This window comes from Salvelinus alpinus, chromosome 12 (assembly GCF_045679555.1).
Source record: "Salvelinus alpinus chromosome 12, SLU_Salpinus.1, whole genome shotgun sequence".
Classification (NCBI taxonomy): Eukaryota; Metazoa; Chordata; class Actinopteri; order Salmoniformes; family Salmonidae; genus Salvelinus; species Salvelinus alpinus.
The window spans coordinates 50,380,075-50,399,717 of record NC_092097.1 but is presented as its reverse complement, the minus strand read 5'-3'; the positions used below and the strand labels follow the sequence as shown (position 1 = coordinate 50,399,717).

At 43.5% G+C, this 19,643-nt stretch overlaps 1 protein-coding gene across 1 annotated transcript; it reads left to right on the top strand.

Annotated features, from left to right (window-relative positions):
* Window positions 1-905: 905 nt before the first annotated feature.
* Window positions 906-19,194, top strand: LOC139536319 (ras-related protein Rab-22A). Its single transcript, XM_071336756.1, has 7 exons — window positions 906-1,318; window positions 1,821-1,900; window positions 4,221-4,302; window positions 8,858-8,929; window positions 9,512-9,618; window positions 11,272-11,381; window positions 11,622-19,194. Exons 1-7 carry the CDS (start codon window positions 1,283-1,285, stop codon window positions 11,720-11,722), a joined length of 588 nt encoding a protein of 195 aa, XP_071192857.1. The 5' UTR covers window positions 906-1,282; the 3' UTR covers window positions 11,723-19,194.
* The last annotated feature ends 449 nt before the right edge of the window (window positions 19,195-19,643 follow it).

Genomic DNA, 19,643 nt, shown 5'->3' with positions numbered 1-19,643 from the left:
CTATAAAACTAGCTAGCCAGCTATGGGTAATTGTAGCTAGCTACCTGACAGGAGTGCTAGCTAGCTAGGTACATTAATAGCTTTATGTTGGTTGTTTTTAAGCTCAATTTCAAGATTTCCACCAAGGATGTTGCCTCTCCGATCATCACTCTCCCTCGCTTGGCCAAGTGACATTTAAGGTACAGTTTTTTTTTTTTTTTTTAACCTTCATTTAACTAGGAAAGTCAGTTAAGAACAAATTCTTATTTACAATGACTGCCTACCGGGGAACAGTGGGTTAACTGTCTTGTTCAGGGGCAGAACAACATTTTTTTTTACCTTGTCAGCTCTGGGATTTGATTGAGCAACCTTTCAATTACTGGCCCAACGCTCTAACCACTAGGCTACCTGCCGCCCCGGATGTGATGATGTAAAATGTTATTTAAGTTGAGGGTTTAGGGCCGAGTACTGTCTACTTTGAATTTGGACTGCAGAATTTGAAGATAGGCTAAAACTACTTATCCAATAGAAATCCCCAATCACACTTGTAGGCAATGTCATGGTAATATTGGCTTGCTAACAGTGCGCATGTGCAGGCTGTCAAATCAAAGTCACTCCTTCGATAGAAAGTACTATCACAAGGTTGGAGTAATAAGCCGTTCAACTACTTAAGACATTGGCCAAATCTAGGTTTTGCCATTAGCCTGGTCTGTTTGGCAAGCGTTTCTGGAAATCTCGCGATGTTGCGCCTCAGGGTTTAAGAAACTCCACAGCTGGCCTAGCCGTAACAGATACAAAGACGAGTCACCTATCTATCTCTATGGCTTTACAATCAACGTAGCAAAACTACTTCCTGAAAGTACTTCCTGATTTAGTTTTTCAAGTAAAAAATATATATAATGTAAACAATAATGTAGTTAAATATGTAGGAGATATACGTTGGTATTATTGCAACGAACATAAAGAAAACGCGATGGCTTCATACATTTCTAAACTAAAAATAACCATGGAGTGTCACGTGACGACATTGGACCGTAGTTCAAGATGGAGTCTGCGCCTTATTTTGTAGCTTTCCACCTACAGTAATCATAATATGGCAAATTATATCAGTGATTTTTAAAGTTCTGAGTTTGAGGAGTTCATTTTTCTTTGCTTCTCGTCAATCTGTATGGGATTTGAATATAGGTCTTTGATGAAAAGAGAGGTTATTTGCTAAACATCTGTCAACTGAAACATCTAGCTAGGTAGCAATCGGTTAAGTGTTTGGAATGTTCATAAACGTTCTAATAATTCGGAGATCGATATGACGCTGAGAGAGTTAAAGGTTTGCCTTCTTGGGGTAAGACAATCTGATTTGTATTCATCTAACTATCTGTTAATTCAGATTGGAGTATGTCAATTGACAGAAGCCACAGCAATGCTGCTAAAAGTTTTGTGCACCGTACTACCTAATATGTAGCTGACTGAACTCCCCTCCATGGCGAAGCAAGTTTCTGATAAACCACCAACAGGGCAGAGACCAGTTCGTAGGAAACTCCCTTGACCGTGGAGTTTAGTCAGTTAGCTAATATTTAAATGACATGTCTCTATTTTACTCATCAGTGGTAGATTAGTAGTCCAGGCTAACGTTGATAAACATTACATGTTTATGTATTGCACAAGTGTTGCGAAATATTTGCATCATAGTAGTAGGACTATTTCTTCTTCTTGAACCAATGGGGTATTCTCTTTACATAATGATGTCATCCTGACGATGAGTAAAGGTCTGTGTGGTCTTGGCAGTAACCGAGTATGGATAAATTCTAACATTCACTAAACTCCTTTCCCTTGTGATTCTTCAGGACACTGGGGTTGGAAAGTCAAGCATTGTTTGGAGGTTTGTGGAGGACAACTTTGACCCCAACATTAATCCAACTATTGGGTAAGTTATATAGTCTTTCACCCACTGTAAATATTCTGGAAAGATGATTGCCTATCCTGCAAGGTCCAACTGAAATTTGACTTACACTTTTAAACCTAACCGCTCTGGAAAAAATACACACATACAGTACATACACAGGTTTTGGAGAGGTGGGGGGCTGCCACACTGGGTGCCCAGGGAGCTGTTGTGGGAAGTTAAGTGCCTTGCTTAAGGGTGCAATGGCATGTAGGATTTGATTCCAGCAACCCTCCGGTTGCCAGCTCACTTCCCGGCAGATTTTTCCCGTCGGATCCGGGATTTGAACTGGCAACCCTCCGGTTGCTGGCTCGCATCTCTAACCTGCCCCTTACTGTACTGTACTGTACTGCCTGCCAATGCATTGAGTAATACATTTAGAAAAATGCATGCACTTATTGGGAGTTGGTGTATGTGGAGGAGGAGGTGTTCTGTTCATGCTACATTCTCAGTGATTGTCATCCCAGTCTAATTAATTTATAGCCTGGCCCCAGATCTGTTTCTGCTATCATGTCAACTCATGACAGTGAGAGGCAAGGAGTTGACATGATCGCACAAACAGATCTGGGACCAGGCTAATCATTTTATTACAGGCTAATCAATGTATCACTTCTGTACTTTTTTTGTAATGTGGTAAAAGGGTGAGCCTTATTGTACACTCAACAAAAATATAAACACAACATGCAACAATTTCAACGATCTTACTGATTTACAGTTCATAAGGAAAACAGTCAATTCAAATAAATAAATCAGGCCCTAATCTATGGATTACACATGACTGGGAATACTCATATGCATCTGTTGGTAACAGATACCTTTAAAAAAAAATAGGGGCGTGGATCAGAAAACCAGTCAGTATCTGGTGTGACCATCGTTTACCTCATGCAGCGTGACACATCTCCTTCGCATAGAGTTTATCAGGTTGTTGATTTTGGCCTGTGGAATGTTGTCCCACTCCTCTTCAATGGCTGTGCGAAGTTGCTGGATATTGGCGGGAACTGGAACACGCTGTCATACACTTCGATCCAGAGCATCCCAAACATGTTCAATGGGTGACATGTCTGGTGAGTATGCAGGCCATGGAAGAAATGGGACATTTTCAGCTTCCAGGAATTGTGTACAGATCCTTGCCACATGGGGCTGTGTATTATCATGCGAAACATGAGGTGATGAATGGCACGACAATGGGCCTCAGGATCTCATCACGGTATCTCTGTGCATTCAAATTGCCATCGATAAAATGCAATTGTTTTCATTGCTCATAGCTTATGCCTGCCCATATCATAACCCCACCGCCAACCATACCTCTCGCCCACAAGACGCCATACAAGTTGTCTGCCATCTGCCCGGTACAGTTGAAACCAGGATTCATCCATGAAGAGCACACTTCTCCAGCGTGCCAGTGACCCTTCGAAGGTGAGCATTTGCCCACTGAAGTCGGTTACGACGCTGAACTGCAGTCAGGTCAAGACCCTGGTGAGGATGATGAGCACGCAGATGAGCTTCCCTGAGACGGTTTCTGACAGTTTGTGCAGAAATTATTACATTGTGCAAACCCAAAGTTTCATCAGTTGTCCGGGTGGCTGGTCTCCGATGTGGAGGTCCTGAGCTGTCGTGGTTACACGTGGTCTGCGGTTATGAGGCTGGTAGGACGTACTGCCAAATTATTTAAAATTACGTTGGAGGAGGCTTATGGTAGAGTAATTAACATTACATTATCTGGCAACATCTCTGGTGGACATTCCTGCAGCTGCATGCCAATTGCACACTCCCTCAACTTGAGACATCTGTGGCATTGTGTTGTGTAACTTGTGCACTTGTGTAATTATCATGCTGTTTAATCAGCTTCTTGATATACCACACCTGTCAGGTGGATGGATTATCTTGACAAACGAGAAATGCTCTAACAGGGAAGTAAACAAATGTGTGCACAACATTTGCGAGAAATAAGCTTTTAGTGCATATGTACAATTTTATTTCAGCTCATGAAACATGGCATCAACACTTTACATGTTGCATTTTATATTTTTGTTCAGTGTAATAAACTAGTGGTTCCCAACTCCGGTCCCCGAGTACCCCCACAGTACAAATTTTGTATGTAGCCCCGGACAAGAACTCCTGATTCAACTTGTCAACTTATCATCAAGCCCTCTTGAGTTGAATCAGGTACTGTATATTTGTCTGGGGCTACAACATGTGCTGTTAGGGGTAGTCAAGGACTGGAGTTGGGAAACACTGTTTTAAACCGTGTTAATATTATTTTGAAATGTGACTCGAATTGTATGGTTGTATTTTTGTTTTCCAGGGCATCCTTCATGACAAAGACGGTGCAGTATCAAAATGAGCTTCACAAATTTCTCATCTGGGACACTGCAGGGCAAGAGAGAGTTAGTAATCTATCTTTTACAATATATTTTCCTCCAGATGAAGTGGTCCCTGTTAGACATAGGCCTTGTTTGAATAAAAATGCATCCTTCATTCCTCACTTCATTGAGGTAGCCTAATTACTGATCTCACATGATAGGTAAAATCAACATATTGGAAGTATTGCTCTCACTGACCTATCCAATCAGATAAGAGATTACATCAAGAAAGAAAGGAAGGGAAAAAAGAACACATTTCTAAGGAATTTGACCAGGGCCATAGAGGTCTATGTTAGGGCTCCCGAGTGGCTCATCGGTGCAATATGCAACACTACAGTCCCTGATTCGAATCCAGGCTGAATCGCATCCGGCCGTGATTGGGAGTCCCGTAGGGCGGTGCACAATCGGCCCAGCGTCGTCCGGGGTAGGCCGTCATTGTAAATAAAAATGTGTTCTTACCTGCCTTGCCTAGTTAAATAAATAAAAATATGTTGAAGGCACATACTCGCAAGTGCAGTATGTCATTGTACCTGATAGGGGGCGATATTTAGCTTACATTTAGCTGCCCCCACCAAAACATCCCCAGCGCTCTCATGCCTGCAGTCATTTCATAAGGCCCTTTCCTGTAGTTGAGTGGTAGGTTATGCTATCATGATTTGTGCATTCTCAAGATCACTGCTGTCTGATTAATCTACTAGATTATATAGAAATGTTCTAGCAACTTCTCTTTCCTCTCTCTCTCTCTCTACCACAGCAAAAGTTTCACTTTCAGCTATTAGTGACAGGGAAACATCGATACTGTTTCATATTTCAATATTATTTTTGGAGGGTATTATATAGATATTTTGACTCCAGGTATCGATTTGTAAAGTTGCGTTTTGTAAACTAGCGCTAGTCGGCTGTACCTGTGCCAAAACTCTGGTATTTTTAATCCTCGAGCTTGTTCTCCATCTTCTTTTTAAATAGTAAGCCGCTAGCATATTTTTCAGTACTTTTATTTTCATGACTGATCAAAACGAATTTTCTCATGGCTCTCTCTTGTCCCTCTGCAGCAGACATATAATGAGCAATATGTTTGGAACATCAAATCGCAATATCGAGTTGCAATACATATCATATCGACACCGAAGTATCAAGATAATACCGGATCGTGAGGTCCCTGGTAATTCCCAGCCCTATCATCTCTGTGTACTGTGTCATTGGAGTGCACTCCACATTATGCTAAATCATGTCTTCCATGTGCATCGTCCTTTGAACAGTCAAGACAAGTGGCTCATCAGCAGTCATAACGTGAGAGGCGAAAGTCTAGGGGCCACTCGCAACATGATCTGCTGTGATGTTAAATCTGGAATGCCTTGTAGCCCACACAGACAGACGACTGAAATAGATTATCTTTCAAAAGATGCACCACTTGAGTAATATAACACGGTGTAGAAATGTATCATACATGTACACTAATATAGAACGAATACAGATCTGGAACCAGGTTAATATACAACAACTAGTCTGGCTCCGGATGGGTTTGTGCCGTATTGCCAACTTTCTATGGTCGTTATCGTAACAAACATGACGTTTGGCATGCCGTTTACGGTGGTGAGATAATGGTCTGTTCCTCTGTGTTGTGTTCTGGAGAGGGGTGGTGAGATAATGGTCTGTTCCTCTGTGTTGTGTTCTGGAGAGGGGTGGTGAGATAATGGTCTGTTCCTCTGTGTTGTGTTCTGGAGAGGGGTGGTGAGATAATGGTTTGTTCCTGTGTTGTGTTCTGGAGAGGGGTGGTGAGATAAAACAGCGTTTTTTTCTTCTGTTCTTTGAGCTTGTCCGGGGGCGTGGCCTTAAACAACGCTTAAATTAGATTTTCCCTTAAGATAGGACACTGTCTCTGCCTGCTCCCTGGTTCCAACTGATCGACAGCCACTCTCCCTGCCAGCTCTCCTGCTCTCTCTCTGCATAGGTATATTCAGGGTAGTGGTGAAGGCCACACAATATTGCTGAGGCGTTCAGATCTACTCAGAGGGTAGAGCCAAAAGGAAGGGGTAGGGAACGATTTGGGACTCTCTCGCACACACTCACTCCATCTCTCCCAGTCTACCTAGTGTTCCACGGCTGTGAGCGAGAAGATGGGAACAGTTCTGGCCTGCTTCACTGTTGTTTTCCTTCATTGTAATCTGCAGCTGCCTTGTTTCGAAGCTGATCGCCTCTGGAGAAGTTGTTGTCATCAGACACAGTTTGTGTAATTAACAGTATTGGAGTTCGGTTGAGAGATTTAGTAGAAGCCGGTGGAATGAGAGAGAGCTGTGATTAGGCTTCTACACAACCTCTGATGGCCTGGAGGGTGCATCATCTTATCTGTGCTTGTCAACACCCCTGTCCAGAGACCTCCCATCTCACCATGCTGCAGCACAGAGAAGAAGCTGGGTTTCCCCTTTGCTCTCTTCATTCACCGGCATGGACGGGCACCTTTCATTGGGTGCCAGGCTCATAATTTCAGTAATTAATCTGCACACGTTTAGCAAAATAAGGGGCGCTTTTTTTCTCTTTTTTTTTTACAGCTCCGATGTCTGGGCCCGTATCCACAAAGCCTCTCGAAGTAGGAGCGCTGATTCAGGGCAGTTTCACCTTTTCTATCATAATGAAATAACATTATATGGACAGGTTGGGATCTGATCCTAGATCAGCACTCCTACTTTGAGATGCGTTGTGGATTCTAGCCGTCACTGTGAAAATGCTCTCTGGATACACTTTGGAAGGGGACCACACAAGACTGGCTGTACTGCGTCTAGCTACACATCGCTAGCCAGTCAGACAGGCAGCATCCCTTTCCGCCATCTGCCAAGTATCCCAAGTTGGACTCCCTCCGGTAGTCTCGGGGCCAGTAACAACTATAATTGCAAGGAATGTGTGCTTTTCCTGAGGTAACCGTGTCATTCCAAGCTGGGATAGTTTATTCCTTTTTATCGTAAAGGAAAATGAGAATTGGCCCAGGTCGTGCCAAGTCAATGTTTGACTGGGATCACTCCTGTTTGTTTTAAAGCTAATCTCTTTATTTCATTAGCTAATAGATGACATGCCTATTATTCCTTTCATGGTTAAATATGCTAATTATGTTAGAAGATTTGTGTGGTAGATTATCCTAAGATGTAGGAGGACCTAGCCTAAATGGTAGCCTAACTTATGACAGGTGTGTTATCTTTCACTTGTCTGTTGCAGCTTTTTTTTGCTTCATGCAGTAGATGGTCTGAATACCATTCATTGTTACTTCTCAGTATACGTGATAACAATCATACCAAATTTAACATATGCTGCATGCCTTTTCAACAATATCAAAATACTTGTGTTCACCTAATTTGAAAGAGTGAGTCTGAAATTGATTGTGAATGAAGATACTTTTCTGCAGGTAATTTAGGCTATAGCCTGCACATTTTAGAGATATGGGAATTGGATTTGGTATTTGGACAAGAATGATTAGGTTCGCATTTGGTGACAGCAGCCAGGTAAATTAAACCAAAGTATGGATCACTGTCTCTCCTTGTCCAATAGTTAGGTGACCTATCCTTTTCAAGCTTGACAACAGGTTAAAAACAGTAATTGCCAAGACCTTTTGTATTTACCCATCCAGTATAAGGAAAGGTCTGAAATATGCATTTGATTTAGAGTTCTATGAACACAGGCATATTCTAATTGCGTTGGCACTTTCAAGCCAGAACTCATAAGCTTTTGGAAAATATTATACCAGAAGAAATGGCAAACATCAGGCAACTTTTCCCCCCCCAACAATGGAATGGGAAATGCTGTAAGCTCAGCTTGTTTTTATTATGCAGGGTTTTGTGATCTACTGGGTGAAGACCAAATGTATAGTTCTCCATTAATATTAAATGGCTAACTGCTTTTGACACATTGTGCTCCTCTTTATCCTGATGCTTACCACATGTGAGTCCTCGGTGGAAAGGCTTGCCATACTTCCATGTAACAAAAGCCACTTGGCATATAGGCTTGGAACAGAATTCCTTTTGGGGTTTTCAAAAAAGGTCCATACTTTCTCTTTGCCTAGTTTTACCCCTCCATTTTGAGTTGGATGTTTTATCTCATAACACGTTCAGGTAAAACGGAAAGTGAAGTTATGTAACGGTGACGAAATGTAACCGTATACGGCTTAATAAAGATTGGGTAGTTTGTGACTGTGTAATGTTTTGGAAACGGGCGGTAGAACAGATTGCAATGCTATTTTGGTAGCCTTTGATTTTCTCATGGATGTTCTCTATAAACAATTACGAGCGATCTAGATACACAATCCTTGAAGATGAGCCAAAAAATGTCCGGGACTGTTTCTTTAAAGCATAGCATCTCTTAGGATACGTCATGTACTCTTACTTTAATTATGATCTACAGTACCACAAATGCATACATGGCCCCTTGTCCTCACTATAACAGTGCAACCGGTTTGGCTGTAGATAAATCCCTGTTGAAAGCTTTAGAAAACCAACTATCTTCTCTGTCCAGAGGGACAGCCTCTTTATCTGAAGAATGGTTGCAGTCCATTACTCACCGTGCTCTTTCTCCACTTCTCTCTGCTTTCCCATAGTTCCGTGCGTTGGCGCCAATGTACTACAGAGGCTCTGCGGCAGCCATCATTGTTTATGACATCACTAAAGAGGTAAACTATTCCGTCGTTTCCCTCTGGTAACATGCTGTGATATGACATTTGTTTAGTTCTATTTCTCCTCAAATGTTTAAAAGGACACTGCACCACTCTTTTCTATATCATTCCTGTGATGTCATTTGCAAAATAATTAAGTGATTTTCAAAAGCTACGACTTTTGGCTCTGCATCACAGATTTTTTTTTCAAGATGACCCCCGACCTTTTCTTATATTTTTTACCACAGAAAAAAACTCTAAATAGATTGACCTTTTGCAAAATACAGGTATCCATGCACAGAATGCTGCTGTCAACTGTAGGCAACTATGGGGGCCCACTGGTCACCGAGTCAAATGTAGGCATGTTCAGTAAACCTCTGATACTGGCCACTCTCACATTCCATGTGGAGAGAGGCACACTCATTTGTCTCCATGTCATGTTTACATCTCCTATGTTTCATAAATGTTTAAACCACACACTCCCACACAGTCATGCGTTGCATAACATTTTCTCAAACGCAGACATCTTACAATATAAGATGTTTACTAGGCCTATATACTGTAAAGTTAGTAAGAATGGCTCGAACCGTTGTTTCTCAGGACTCGTTCCAGACGTTGAAGAACTGGGTGAAGGAGCTTCGTCAGCACGGCCCGCCCAACATCGTGGTAGCCATCGCTGGCAACAAGTGTGACCTGTCCGATGCCAGGTAAATAAATCCCTCATGTCCCCCAGGAAGACATGGGTTACGTCCCAAATGGCACCATATTCCATATATAGTGCACTACTTTGGTCCAGATCAAAAGTAGTGCACTATATAGGGAATAGGGTGTCATTTTGGACACAGACATTGGTTTATTGTTACAAATCAGCAGCATGGCTTCCATACTCTCATTTTACCAGACGAATCGCTGAATTGTTGACACGAGATTTGCTTGTGCTACGTTTTCTAATGAAAGTTGAAGGACTCGTCCACGCTTTGTTTGGCAAGGGACGTCATCGGCCGAGCCAAGCGTATATCTTGAAACTTTCGGCTCCAACAATTTGAACGTACCGAGGAGCGGGAACAAGCGGCCGATACAGCTCTCTGCTAGAGATGCACTTCTCCCAGTTTATCTAATGTCACTCAAACATGCTGGCTTTAGATGAGAGGACTTTAGCTACTAGAGTAGCTTAATTTGCATTGAAGCAATGGAGAGAACTGATGCTTGAAAATCGATGACATTTTTTCCCCGTCTACCATCCATTAATATTAGTCAGTTGTTAGAAATGACTGTGCATGGAAATGTTATACAGCACAGGTCTGGTTCAAAAATAGAAACATGGATATGCTATTGTTTGCAGTCAGGAGTGGACTCCTGTGGAAACAGCTTATGAAGCTTGTTCGCCTCCATATAGTCCATTGTACTAAGATGAGCATTAGCTGGATTGAATGACAGAACAGTAGCACTGGGGGAAGCATCATGCGACACAAGAAGTCTAGAAGAGATGAGCACTGTGATACTGGTGGGGTGGTGCCACCTTGAGTCCCTTTCTCTGTTCGTCTCCCTGTTGGGTTCGTCTCATGTTTGAAGGGGTGTGTCCTCGTGCCTCCTCTTCCTCGTCTGCACTGTTGTGAAACAACTGGACTGGCTGACGTGAATTCTTGGCTCGCGTCCACCGTATTGCTCTGGCCTATCCTGCACCTCTCCCCAGTATTGAGCTGCACCCATAAAAATCCCCATAAATCCCCATTTTTAAAAAGCTGTCTGTTTAAGCTAGAGAGATTTGTTTTTGCATTGGATGTGTCTCAAGAGTGTGCAAAGCACTGGGTGGCTACTTTGAAGAATCTCAAATATAAAATATATTTTGATTTGTTTAACACTTTTTGTTTACTACATGATATGTGTTATTTCATAGTTTTGATGTCTTCACTACTATTCTACAATGTAGAAAATAGTAAAAATAAAGAAAAACCCTTGAATGAGTAGGTGTCCAAACTTTTGACCGGTACTGTATATCAAACCTTTTTTAATGTACTCGGAGGACCTTTTATTAGCATATGGAGACTGTTTTAAATATTTCCTGGTCTTTCTTATATCTCTCAGATAAAGGACATTGGATTTTTTGGGGGGGACTATCTGTTGTTCCATGTAGTGAATCTGTTATTCAATGCGTTCGTATGGGCTAATGGCAGCAAGACACCAAAAATATTTTGTAAATATTTTTTTTGATACTTCGAGTGGTCTTAAAATTCTAAATCGAATAGCTAAATGATCCTTGGTATGATCTTCTTAAAACAATTGCACATAGCTTAGTAGAACCTCCTTCCCCGGCTTAGTCTGTTACTGGTTAAGACTTGAACACACCCGTGTCTTTATAGGGAGGTCTCGGAGAAAGATGCCAAGGACTATGCTGACTCCATCCACGCCATCTTTGTGGAGACCAGCGCCAAGAACGCCATTAACATCAATGAGGTCTTTATAGAGATAAGTAAGTGTGGTTTTTTTTCACACTAGCTTTTGGGGGCATCCAATCTTTTAGGCCAAATGTATGCTTTATGGCATACCACATTTATTACTAGTGGTGTACAATGGCTGAAATTGTCCTTGTTTATTTAAGTGTACCAAGCAATATAGTGTGAGCTTCTGCTGATGTTCCTATTTTAACCAATGGTTTCTGGGTGTAACGTTGTTTTTTTGTCCCCCTTGCACATTTTGTTCCCGCTTGCAGGTCAACGGATCCCTGTCCTAGATGCAGGGGGAGGGGCTGCAGGGAATGGCTTCAAACTGCGCCGGCGGCCCTCAGAGACCCGGACCCGGACCTGCTGCTGATGCTGCCAGTGAACCCTGACCTTAGTCCCACATTGACCCTTCTCTGCTTGCGGCCTCCATAATCCCCCCTAACCACAGACCTGCGTCATAGAGACCTGGGAGCTGCAAATGCCACTCCTCCATTGGGAAACCCTGATTACTACCGCCATTGCATCCTGCATCTAATGCTACACTGTAAAGAGAGAGCAGCTGAGCAAATTACAGTTCACTGGGATATATGACCATATCTCATCATTCTATGCGGCTAACTTTGGCTTAGTTATTGTGAAGCTGTAGTCTTGTGTTTTTAATGCCTTTCTGGAGCCCAAAAGGTTAAAATGAAGTCCACAGCCTTTAAAGGTGCTTTATTTGTCTGCATTTGTCGTGCAGCAGAAGTCAGGGCATTTATTATTCTTGCGCTTAACCAAGCAGCACAGAGCTGTTGTGAAGGAAGTTGTCAAGGCAGTGAGTTTGTGTTTATGCAGGACCTCCCGCCCTCACCTACCGCCAACCAATCATGTCACTGCGGAGTTATACGGAGCCCTCTGTATTGTTACACAATTTGAGATGCGCACGGCGATGTGGTATGGAGCTGAATTGCGTCACACCATCCATACGGTGCATCCGAATACATTTTTGGATCAAGCATAAATTGGTTCTCAGTATTTAGCCTTTAGGTTCGCCAAGTAGGTCTATGGCAGCTATCCTTTAGGTTCGCCAAGTAGGTCTATGGCAGCTATCCTTTAGGTTCGCCAAGTAGGTGTATGGCAGCTATCCTTTAGGTTCGCCAAGTAGGTCTATGGCAGTCTCACCCCCCTCCTTGCTGTGTTCACTTCATCTTCCCGTATTCCACATCTGTGGCTCGTCCAAGCCTATGGCACCAGATTCCTATATGGCTCTGGTCAAAAGTAGTGCACCTTATACACTGAGTGTACAAAACATTAAGAACACCTTCCTAATATTGAGTTGTCAGCCTCATTTCGTTGGGGCATGGACTCTACAAGGTGTCGAAAGCGTTTCACAGGGATGCTGGCCTATGTTGACTTCAATGCTTCCTACAGTTGTGTCAAGTTGGCTGGATGTCCTGTGGGTGGTGGACCGTTCTTGATACACACGGGAAACTGTTGAGCGTGAAAAACCCAGCAGCGTTGCAGTTCTTGACACAAACCGGTGCGCCTGGCACCTACTACCATACCCTGTACAAAGGCACTTCAATCTTTTCTCTTGCCCATTCACCCTCTGAATGGCACACCACAGGAGGTTGGTGGCACCTCAATTGGGAAGAACAGGCTCGTGGTAATGACTGGAGTGGAATCAGTGGAATGGTATCATGTACATTAAACACATGGTCTCCAGGTCTTTGATGCCATTCCATTTGCTCCATTCCAGACATTATTATGAGCCATTTTCCCCTCAGCAGCCTCCACTGTGGCACACATAGACAATCCATGTCTCAAGGCTTAGAAATCCTTCTTTAACCTGTTTCCTCCCCTTCATCTACACTGATTGAAGTGGATTTAACAGGTGACATCAATAAGGGATCATAGCTTTCACCTGGTCATTCTCTGTCATGGAAAGAGCAAGTGTTCCTAATGATTTGTCCACTCAGTATAGGGAAATGGGGTACCATCTTAGAGGAATCCTACATCTGTCCTGTCCTTGACTCTTTTCTGCGTGAATTGTCTTCGTATGGTCCAAAGCCACAGCAGTTGCTATGGTTTTCCCAAGTTGTAAGAGCTCCCCTCCCTGCCTTTTTTATATGTCTTGTAATACTTCTGAAAAGTTTACACAGATTTTATTTCCGTTCTTATCTTGTAAACCTCTACACGGGTCATGGCATCATTGGATCTGCAGCATGCAGTGCTTCTTCTCTTGCAACAACCACGTGATCTATTTTCCAACAGGAGACTAAATGAATGTTCTATATGAATGTTCTATTTGAAGAGTTAAATTGTGCTAATGTAAAAGAAGTCATTGTTTTTTATTTTATTTATCTTCACAAATTTAAGAAGACACATCCCCAACTCTAACTCTTGTGAACCAGGTAGATGAGTCAGAGGTGCATGATGGGAAGTGTAGTTGTGTAGTCTGTTACTTTTTAATGACCCTCACACAGTGCTTTGCAGCACAGGGCCAAGGCAGGTGTTTGCCAAACCGTTTGAGAAACAGTAATGAAAATCCCTAATAGGAGTCATGTGCTCTTTTTTTGTCATGTTGTTTCTCCATTACAATTTCAGTGCTCATCAATATCGTTGTGTCTCTCAGTGACTGCTTTAGCCTTGACACTTTGGAGGGAAAATGGGTTTGATAAAGGGGATGGTAACTTGGCTGGTTGATGGTTACCACCGAAAAGGAGTCATTTTATTGCTGTCTTCTACATTGAGAGGCCGCGTCTCTTAGAGGGCCAGGCTGTTTGAGTGCTGACAAGCCTGGCAGTCACCAAGTGTGCGGTTATGATAACTGCTCACGTTTTTTACACTTTAATAGTTGATCAAATGAGCCAATCTCTGAAATTCTGTAAATTAATTTCCCCGGAGTGCTTGGAGTATACTGCCAGCCAGCCCTTTTACAGTGTTCATTGCGTTTCAATGTTTTTGAAATCGCATTTTAACTGTTTGTGTTAGTTGGCAACCCCGTCCGTCTGCGATCTCTCACTGTTTTTTTTTTTTTTTGTTATGACCGTTTTACAGGAGAGTGATTTTTTTGAGGTCCTGCCAATTCTTTAATTGTCCCATAAAAAATAAAAAAAATCATCGTTCTTTTCTCATTCCTTTTACAGAATAAGCACTGGCTCGCACATCCAACAGTTTTACTACCTGGCCAGAGATAAAAAATAAAAAAAAAAGGACCATATCTGGAAACTGGACTTGTTCTAAGTCAACAATCTTTAGATCTTTCTAAAGAAAAGGTTTCCCGCAGAGAACCAGGCACAGCTTTCCATTGACATGCTGACCCGCTGATGAACTGTGCTCTCTTTTCAATTCCAAATGATGTGCTCTATTCCCGGGGACCTGTTTCATTCGTTCCCCTTGCTCCTTCTTTCTGCTGCTGGCTGCCTTCACTACGCTGTGAAGCTTGAATATGGTGTGGATCTGGAACACCTTGTCCAAAAATACAAAGAGAAACGATGAAGGAACACTGAGCAATGTGTTCACTCTGTTGTCTTAAATTGCTCCTCTGGGTAGTACAGTAATGTAAAGTGTCACATTTTAGTTCCGGACCTATTGCCATTTGACAGGCAATTTAGGGATAATGCCTAGCATAGAGCACTCCATGTAGTTGTTCCCCTTTCCTCTTGATTTCCTCCTAGTGTCTTTCCCTCTTGCCGAAAACACGTCAATGGGCCACATTTAACACCAGTTGAGGACTGGCCAGCCTGCCTCCAGTTGAGGACTGGCCAGCCTGCCTCCAGTTGAGGACTGGCCAGCCTGCCTCCAGTTGAGGACTGGCCAGCCTGCCTCCAGTTGAGGACGGGCCAGCCTGCCTCCAGTTGAGGACGGGCCAGCCTGCCTCCAGTTGAGGACGGGCCAGCCTGCCTCCAGTTGAGGACGGGCCAGCCTGCCTCCAGTTGAGGACGGGCCAGCCTGCCTCCAGTTGAGGACGGGCCAGCCTGCCTCCAGTTGAGGACGGGCCAGCCTGCCTCCAGTTGAGGACGGGCCAGCCTGCCTCCAGTTGAGGACGGGCCAGCCTGCCTCCAGTTGAGGACGGGCCAGCCTGCCTCCAGTTGAGGACGGGCCAGCCTGCCTCCAGTTGAGGACGGGCCAGCCTGCCTCCAGCTGAGGACGGGCCAGCCTGCCTCCAGCTGAGGACGGGCCAGCCTGCCTCCAGCTGAGGACGGGCCAGCCTGCCTCCAGCTGAGGACGGGCCAGCCTGCCTCCAGCTGAGGACGGGCCAGCCTGCCTCCAGCTGAGGACGGGCCAGCCTGCCTCCAGCTGAGGACGGGCCAGCCTGCCTCCAGCTGAGGACGGGCCAGCCTGCCTCCAGCTGAGGACGGGCCAGCCTGCCTCCAGCTGAGGACGGGCCAGCCTGCCTCCAGCTGAGGACGGGCCAGCCTGCCTCCAGCTGAGGACGGGCCAGCCTGCCTCCAGCTGAGGACGGGCCAGCCTGCCTCCAGCTGAGGACGGGCCAGCCTGCCTCCAGCTGAGGACGGGCCAGCCTGCCTCCAGCTGAGGACGGGCCAGCCTGCCTCCAGCTGAGGACGGGCCAGCCTGCCTCCAGCTGAGGACGGGCCAGCCTGCCTCCAGCTGAGGACTGGCCAGCCTGCCTCTAGCTGTGGACTGGCCAGCCTGCCTCTAGCTGTGGACTGGCCAGCCTGCCTCTAGCTGTGGACTGGCCAGCCTGCCTCTGAATTGTCTGTCCTTTCTCGTAATGTGTGCATTTGTTCACTTCCTTTCATGGATTTAAAGGAAATTACTGGTTTCAGAAATATGATGGAAAAACTCTCCCTGTATACAGTGGACACCAATCGAACCCAACGCTTTTAAATGAGCGGCGAGGAGTACACAATTGCACACTTTAAGGGATAGGAGGAATAATTGTGTTTCAGGGTGGGTCTCTTGAGGTGAAGTTGTCTTAAAGGGGCTTTTGTCCTTTCCATTATAATCAGTGCTGATGGGGAGGCGTGTTAATAGCAGGGTTGACTGTAATGTTCTTCAGGATTTTTTTTTTTTAACAACCATCTCAGTGCAATAATTGTCTTTATGGCAAGGGTTACTAAAATGTGACAAGAATTTTTAGGGATCGAGAAGATCTAGTTTCAAGTTTTATTGTCACATGTACAGTGAGATGCTTGACTTGCACGCTCTACCCAACAGTGCAGTAATCAATATCAAAATAGTATAACTCATTTTTTGTGTGTGTATGTATGTGTATATATATATGTGTGTATATACACAACAAAAAATATAAACGCAATGATTTTACTGAGTTACAGTTCATAAGGAAATCAGTCAATTGAAATAAATTAATTTGGCTCTAATCTATAGATTTCACATGACTGGTTAGGGACACAGCCATGGATGAGTCTGGGAGGGCATAGGCCCACCCACTTGGGAACCAGGTCCAGCCAATCGGAATGAGTTTTTCTTTTTTCCCACAAAAGTGCTTTATTGCAGACAGAAAGGACCTGGGCTGGCGTGGTTACACGTGGTCTGTGGTTGTGAGGCCGGTTGGACGTACTGCCAAATTCTCTAAAATGAAGGAGGCGGCATATGGTACTGAAATTAACATTAAATTATCTGGCAACAGCTCTGGTGGATATCCCCGCAGTTAGCATGCCAATTGCAAGCTCCCTCAATATGAGACATCTGTGGCATTGTGTTGTGACAAAACGGCACATTTTAGTGGCCTTTTGACCCCAGAACAAGTTGCACTTGTGTAATGATAATGCTGTTTAATCAGCTTCTTGATATGCCACGCCTGTCAGGTGTATGGATTATCTTAGCAAATGAGAAATGCTCACTAACAGGAATGTTAAAATTTAAGATATAAATGTTAAAATTTAAGATATAGCTTTTAGTGTGTATGGAAAGTCTGGGATCTTTTATTTCAGCTCATGAAACATGGGAACAACACTTTACATGTTGCGTTTATATTTTTGTTCAGTGTAATTAAGAAAACACATGGCCAGGGGTTAGAAGCTGATGCTGAGTCTGTTTATCCGAGCCTTGATGCACCAGTATCATCTTCTGTCACCGCCTGGCATGTACGTCCTGGATGGCTGGGAGCTCACCCGCAATGATGAGCTGGAACTGTCCGTACCACCCTCTGTAGGGCCTTCCGGTTGAGGGCGGTGTAGTTGCTATATCAGACGGTGATACAACCAGTCGGGATGTTCTCGATGGAGGAACTTGAAGCTCTTGACCCTCTTCACTGCAGCCCCATTGATGGGGCCCCTCTTTCCTGAATTCTAAGATCAGCTCATTGGTCTTGCTGACATTTAGGGAGAGGTTGTCATGCTGACCTCTTCCTTGTAGGGTTTCCCAAATGCTGTCCTCGGGACCCCAAGGGGTGCAAGTTTTGTTTTTTTCCCCTAGCACTGCACAGCTGATTAGTTGATTATTTTAATAATCAAGTTTTGATCATTTCAATCAGCTGTGTAGTGTTAGGGCAAAAAACAAAACTTGCACCCCTTGGGGTCCTGAGGACCGAGTTTGGGAAGCGCTGCTGTAGGCTGTCTCATCATCATTGGTGATCAGGCAGACCACCGTCGTGTCGTTAGCAAACTTGATGATGGAGTTGGAGACGAGCAATGAGTACAGGAGGGGGCTAAGCACACACAGTTGGGGGGGGGCCTGTGTTGAGGGTTAGCTTGTTGGGTGTGTTGTTGCCTACCCTCACCACCTGATGTCGGTTTGTTAGGAAGTCCAGGATCCAGTTGCATAGGGAGGTGTTTAGTCCCAGGGTCCTGAGCTTGGTGACGAGCTATAATATGCTTACATGTTACTTTTAGTGATTGATTACGTTTTGAGCTTCTAATCATCAATTATTCAAAAGGCCTTTAAAAATACAATGTTTATGGTTGTGGCGTTTTTAAGTGTTCCTCAATGATTTCCACTTGAAATGATATCGTAGTTAGCCAGGACAGTGCATTTATTAAAAAGGGAAATGTATTTCTGGTACTTTACAACTGCACTTTCAGATGAAATATTTGTGTACCTTTTAGGTATTATTGCTGATTATTTTGCCGCGATTGTAATTGCCATTTTTCTGCAGCAAACCAATCTGAAAAAATATTAACCAGACAAGTCCCAATACATCTTGTAATGTTTGTTTGAGTAAATCAACTTCTTTCATAGCCTTTGTAATGGCATTGCATCATATGCCTTTGTATTCCAGCAATCATTATTTTACAGTATGACTTTTTATTTTGCTCTGTCTTTGTAGAAGATGAGGCAGCTTCTCTGTGACATTTAAAATGTAATTTCAATAACACGCATCACAATTGCATTGCTCACATTTGTTCTAATGCTTAGCAGTTGGAAATGTAGATATTTGTAACATAAATAACAACAGTGTAATGTCTAAGTGTTACTGATTTATGTCTGGTGTGTGACAAGATAAAGTTACTGAATTTGACATATGATATGCGGCATTAGAGTGTTAAGGGCCTATCATAGAAAGACAACCAGTTCCATTAATAATTTTTGGGAAAAATACCAACAGTCTTAGGCTGGTCCTGAGAATGTGTTGCTGCAAAATCTATTTGAATTGTCTTATGTAGATGCGACCAAACATGCGCACAAATCAATGACTATTTAGCCTGTAAGGTTGAATATAATGTATGTTACATTGTCTGAGATGCTAGACCAGGCATAGATCTACACATGTATAGTAACTCCACCACTACTTTGTCATATTTAGCTTTCATACTTGTCATAATGACTGTAAACCAATAACAAAAAAAGAGTCTGAAACATGTTAGCATTGTTTGTTGAATGTCTAAAAGGGAATTGTCAAGCAGTTTACTAATAAATAAATAAATATTGAAGGAATGTGTGGTGTGAGTGGGATACTGTGTGCTGGGCTGGGCTGTGAATACCTCTGGTCCAGGGTGTTGGTGCACATTCCTCTTCTAAGTTAAGAGGTACAGGTACTAACGACCTGGACCAGAGGTACCTTGGAGGCTGTGTGCTTGTGTGTCAGTGGTGTTATGTAATTGGTCCTGTTGCTCCAGTGACAGTTAGCCTTCTGGTTATTTATATATGTGTATATATATATATATATATATATATATATATTTAATACATGACACTTCAGGCATGTGTATCACTGGGATAGGATTCCAAGCTGCACTTTGAATAGTGCTGAGGATGCAGAACGTTCACCTGACAACCTCTCAACACACCAGCACTGGGGTCAATCATGTTAGTTATTTCAAGTAAACCTGTGTGTCACATGCATGTTATAAAGTGACATTGTGAAGGGTGATACATGAATATAG

What these genes read in the sequence shown, in the direction of transcription:
- LOC139536319 (XM_071336756.1), top strand. Translation starts at nt 1,283, where the DNA reads ATGACGCTGAGAGAGTTAAAGGTTTGCCTTCTTGGG. An exon ending in ACACTGCAGGGCAAGAGAGA is followed by an intron (nt 4,303 to 8,857) that starts GTTAGTAATCTA and finishes GCTTTCCCATAG; the next exon opens with TTCCGTGCGTTGGCGCCAAT. An exon ending in TTTATGACATCACTAAAGAG is followed by an intron (nt 8,930 to 9,511) that starts GTAAACTATTCC and finishes GTTGTTTCTCAG; the next exon opens with GACTCGTTCCAGACGTTGAA.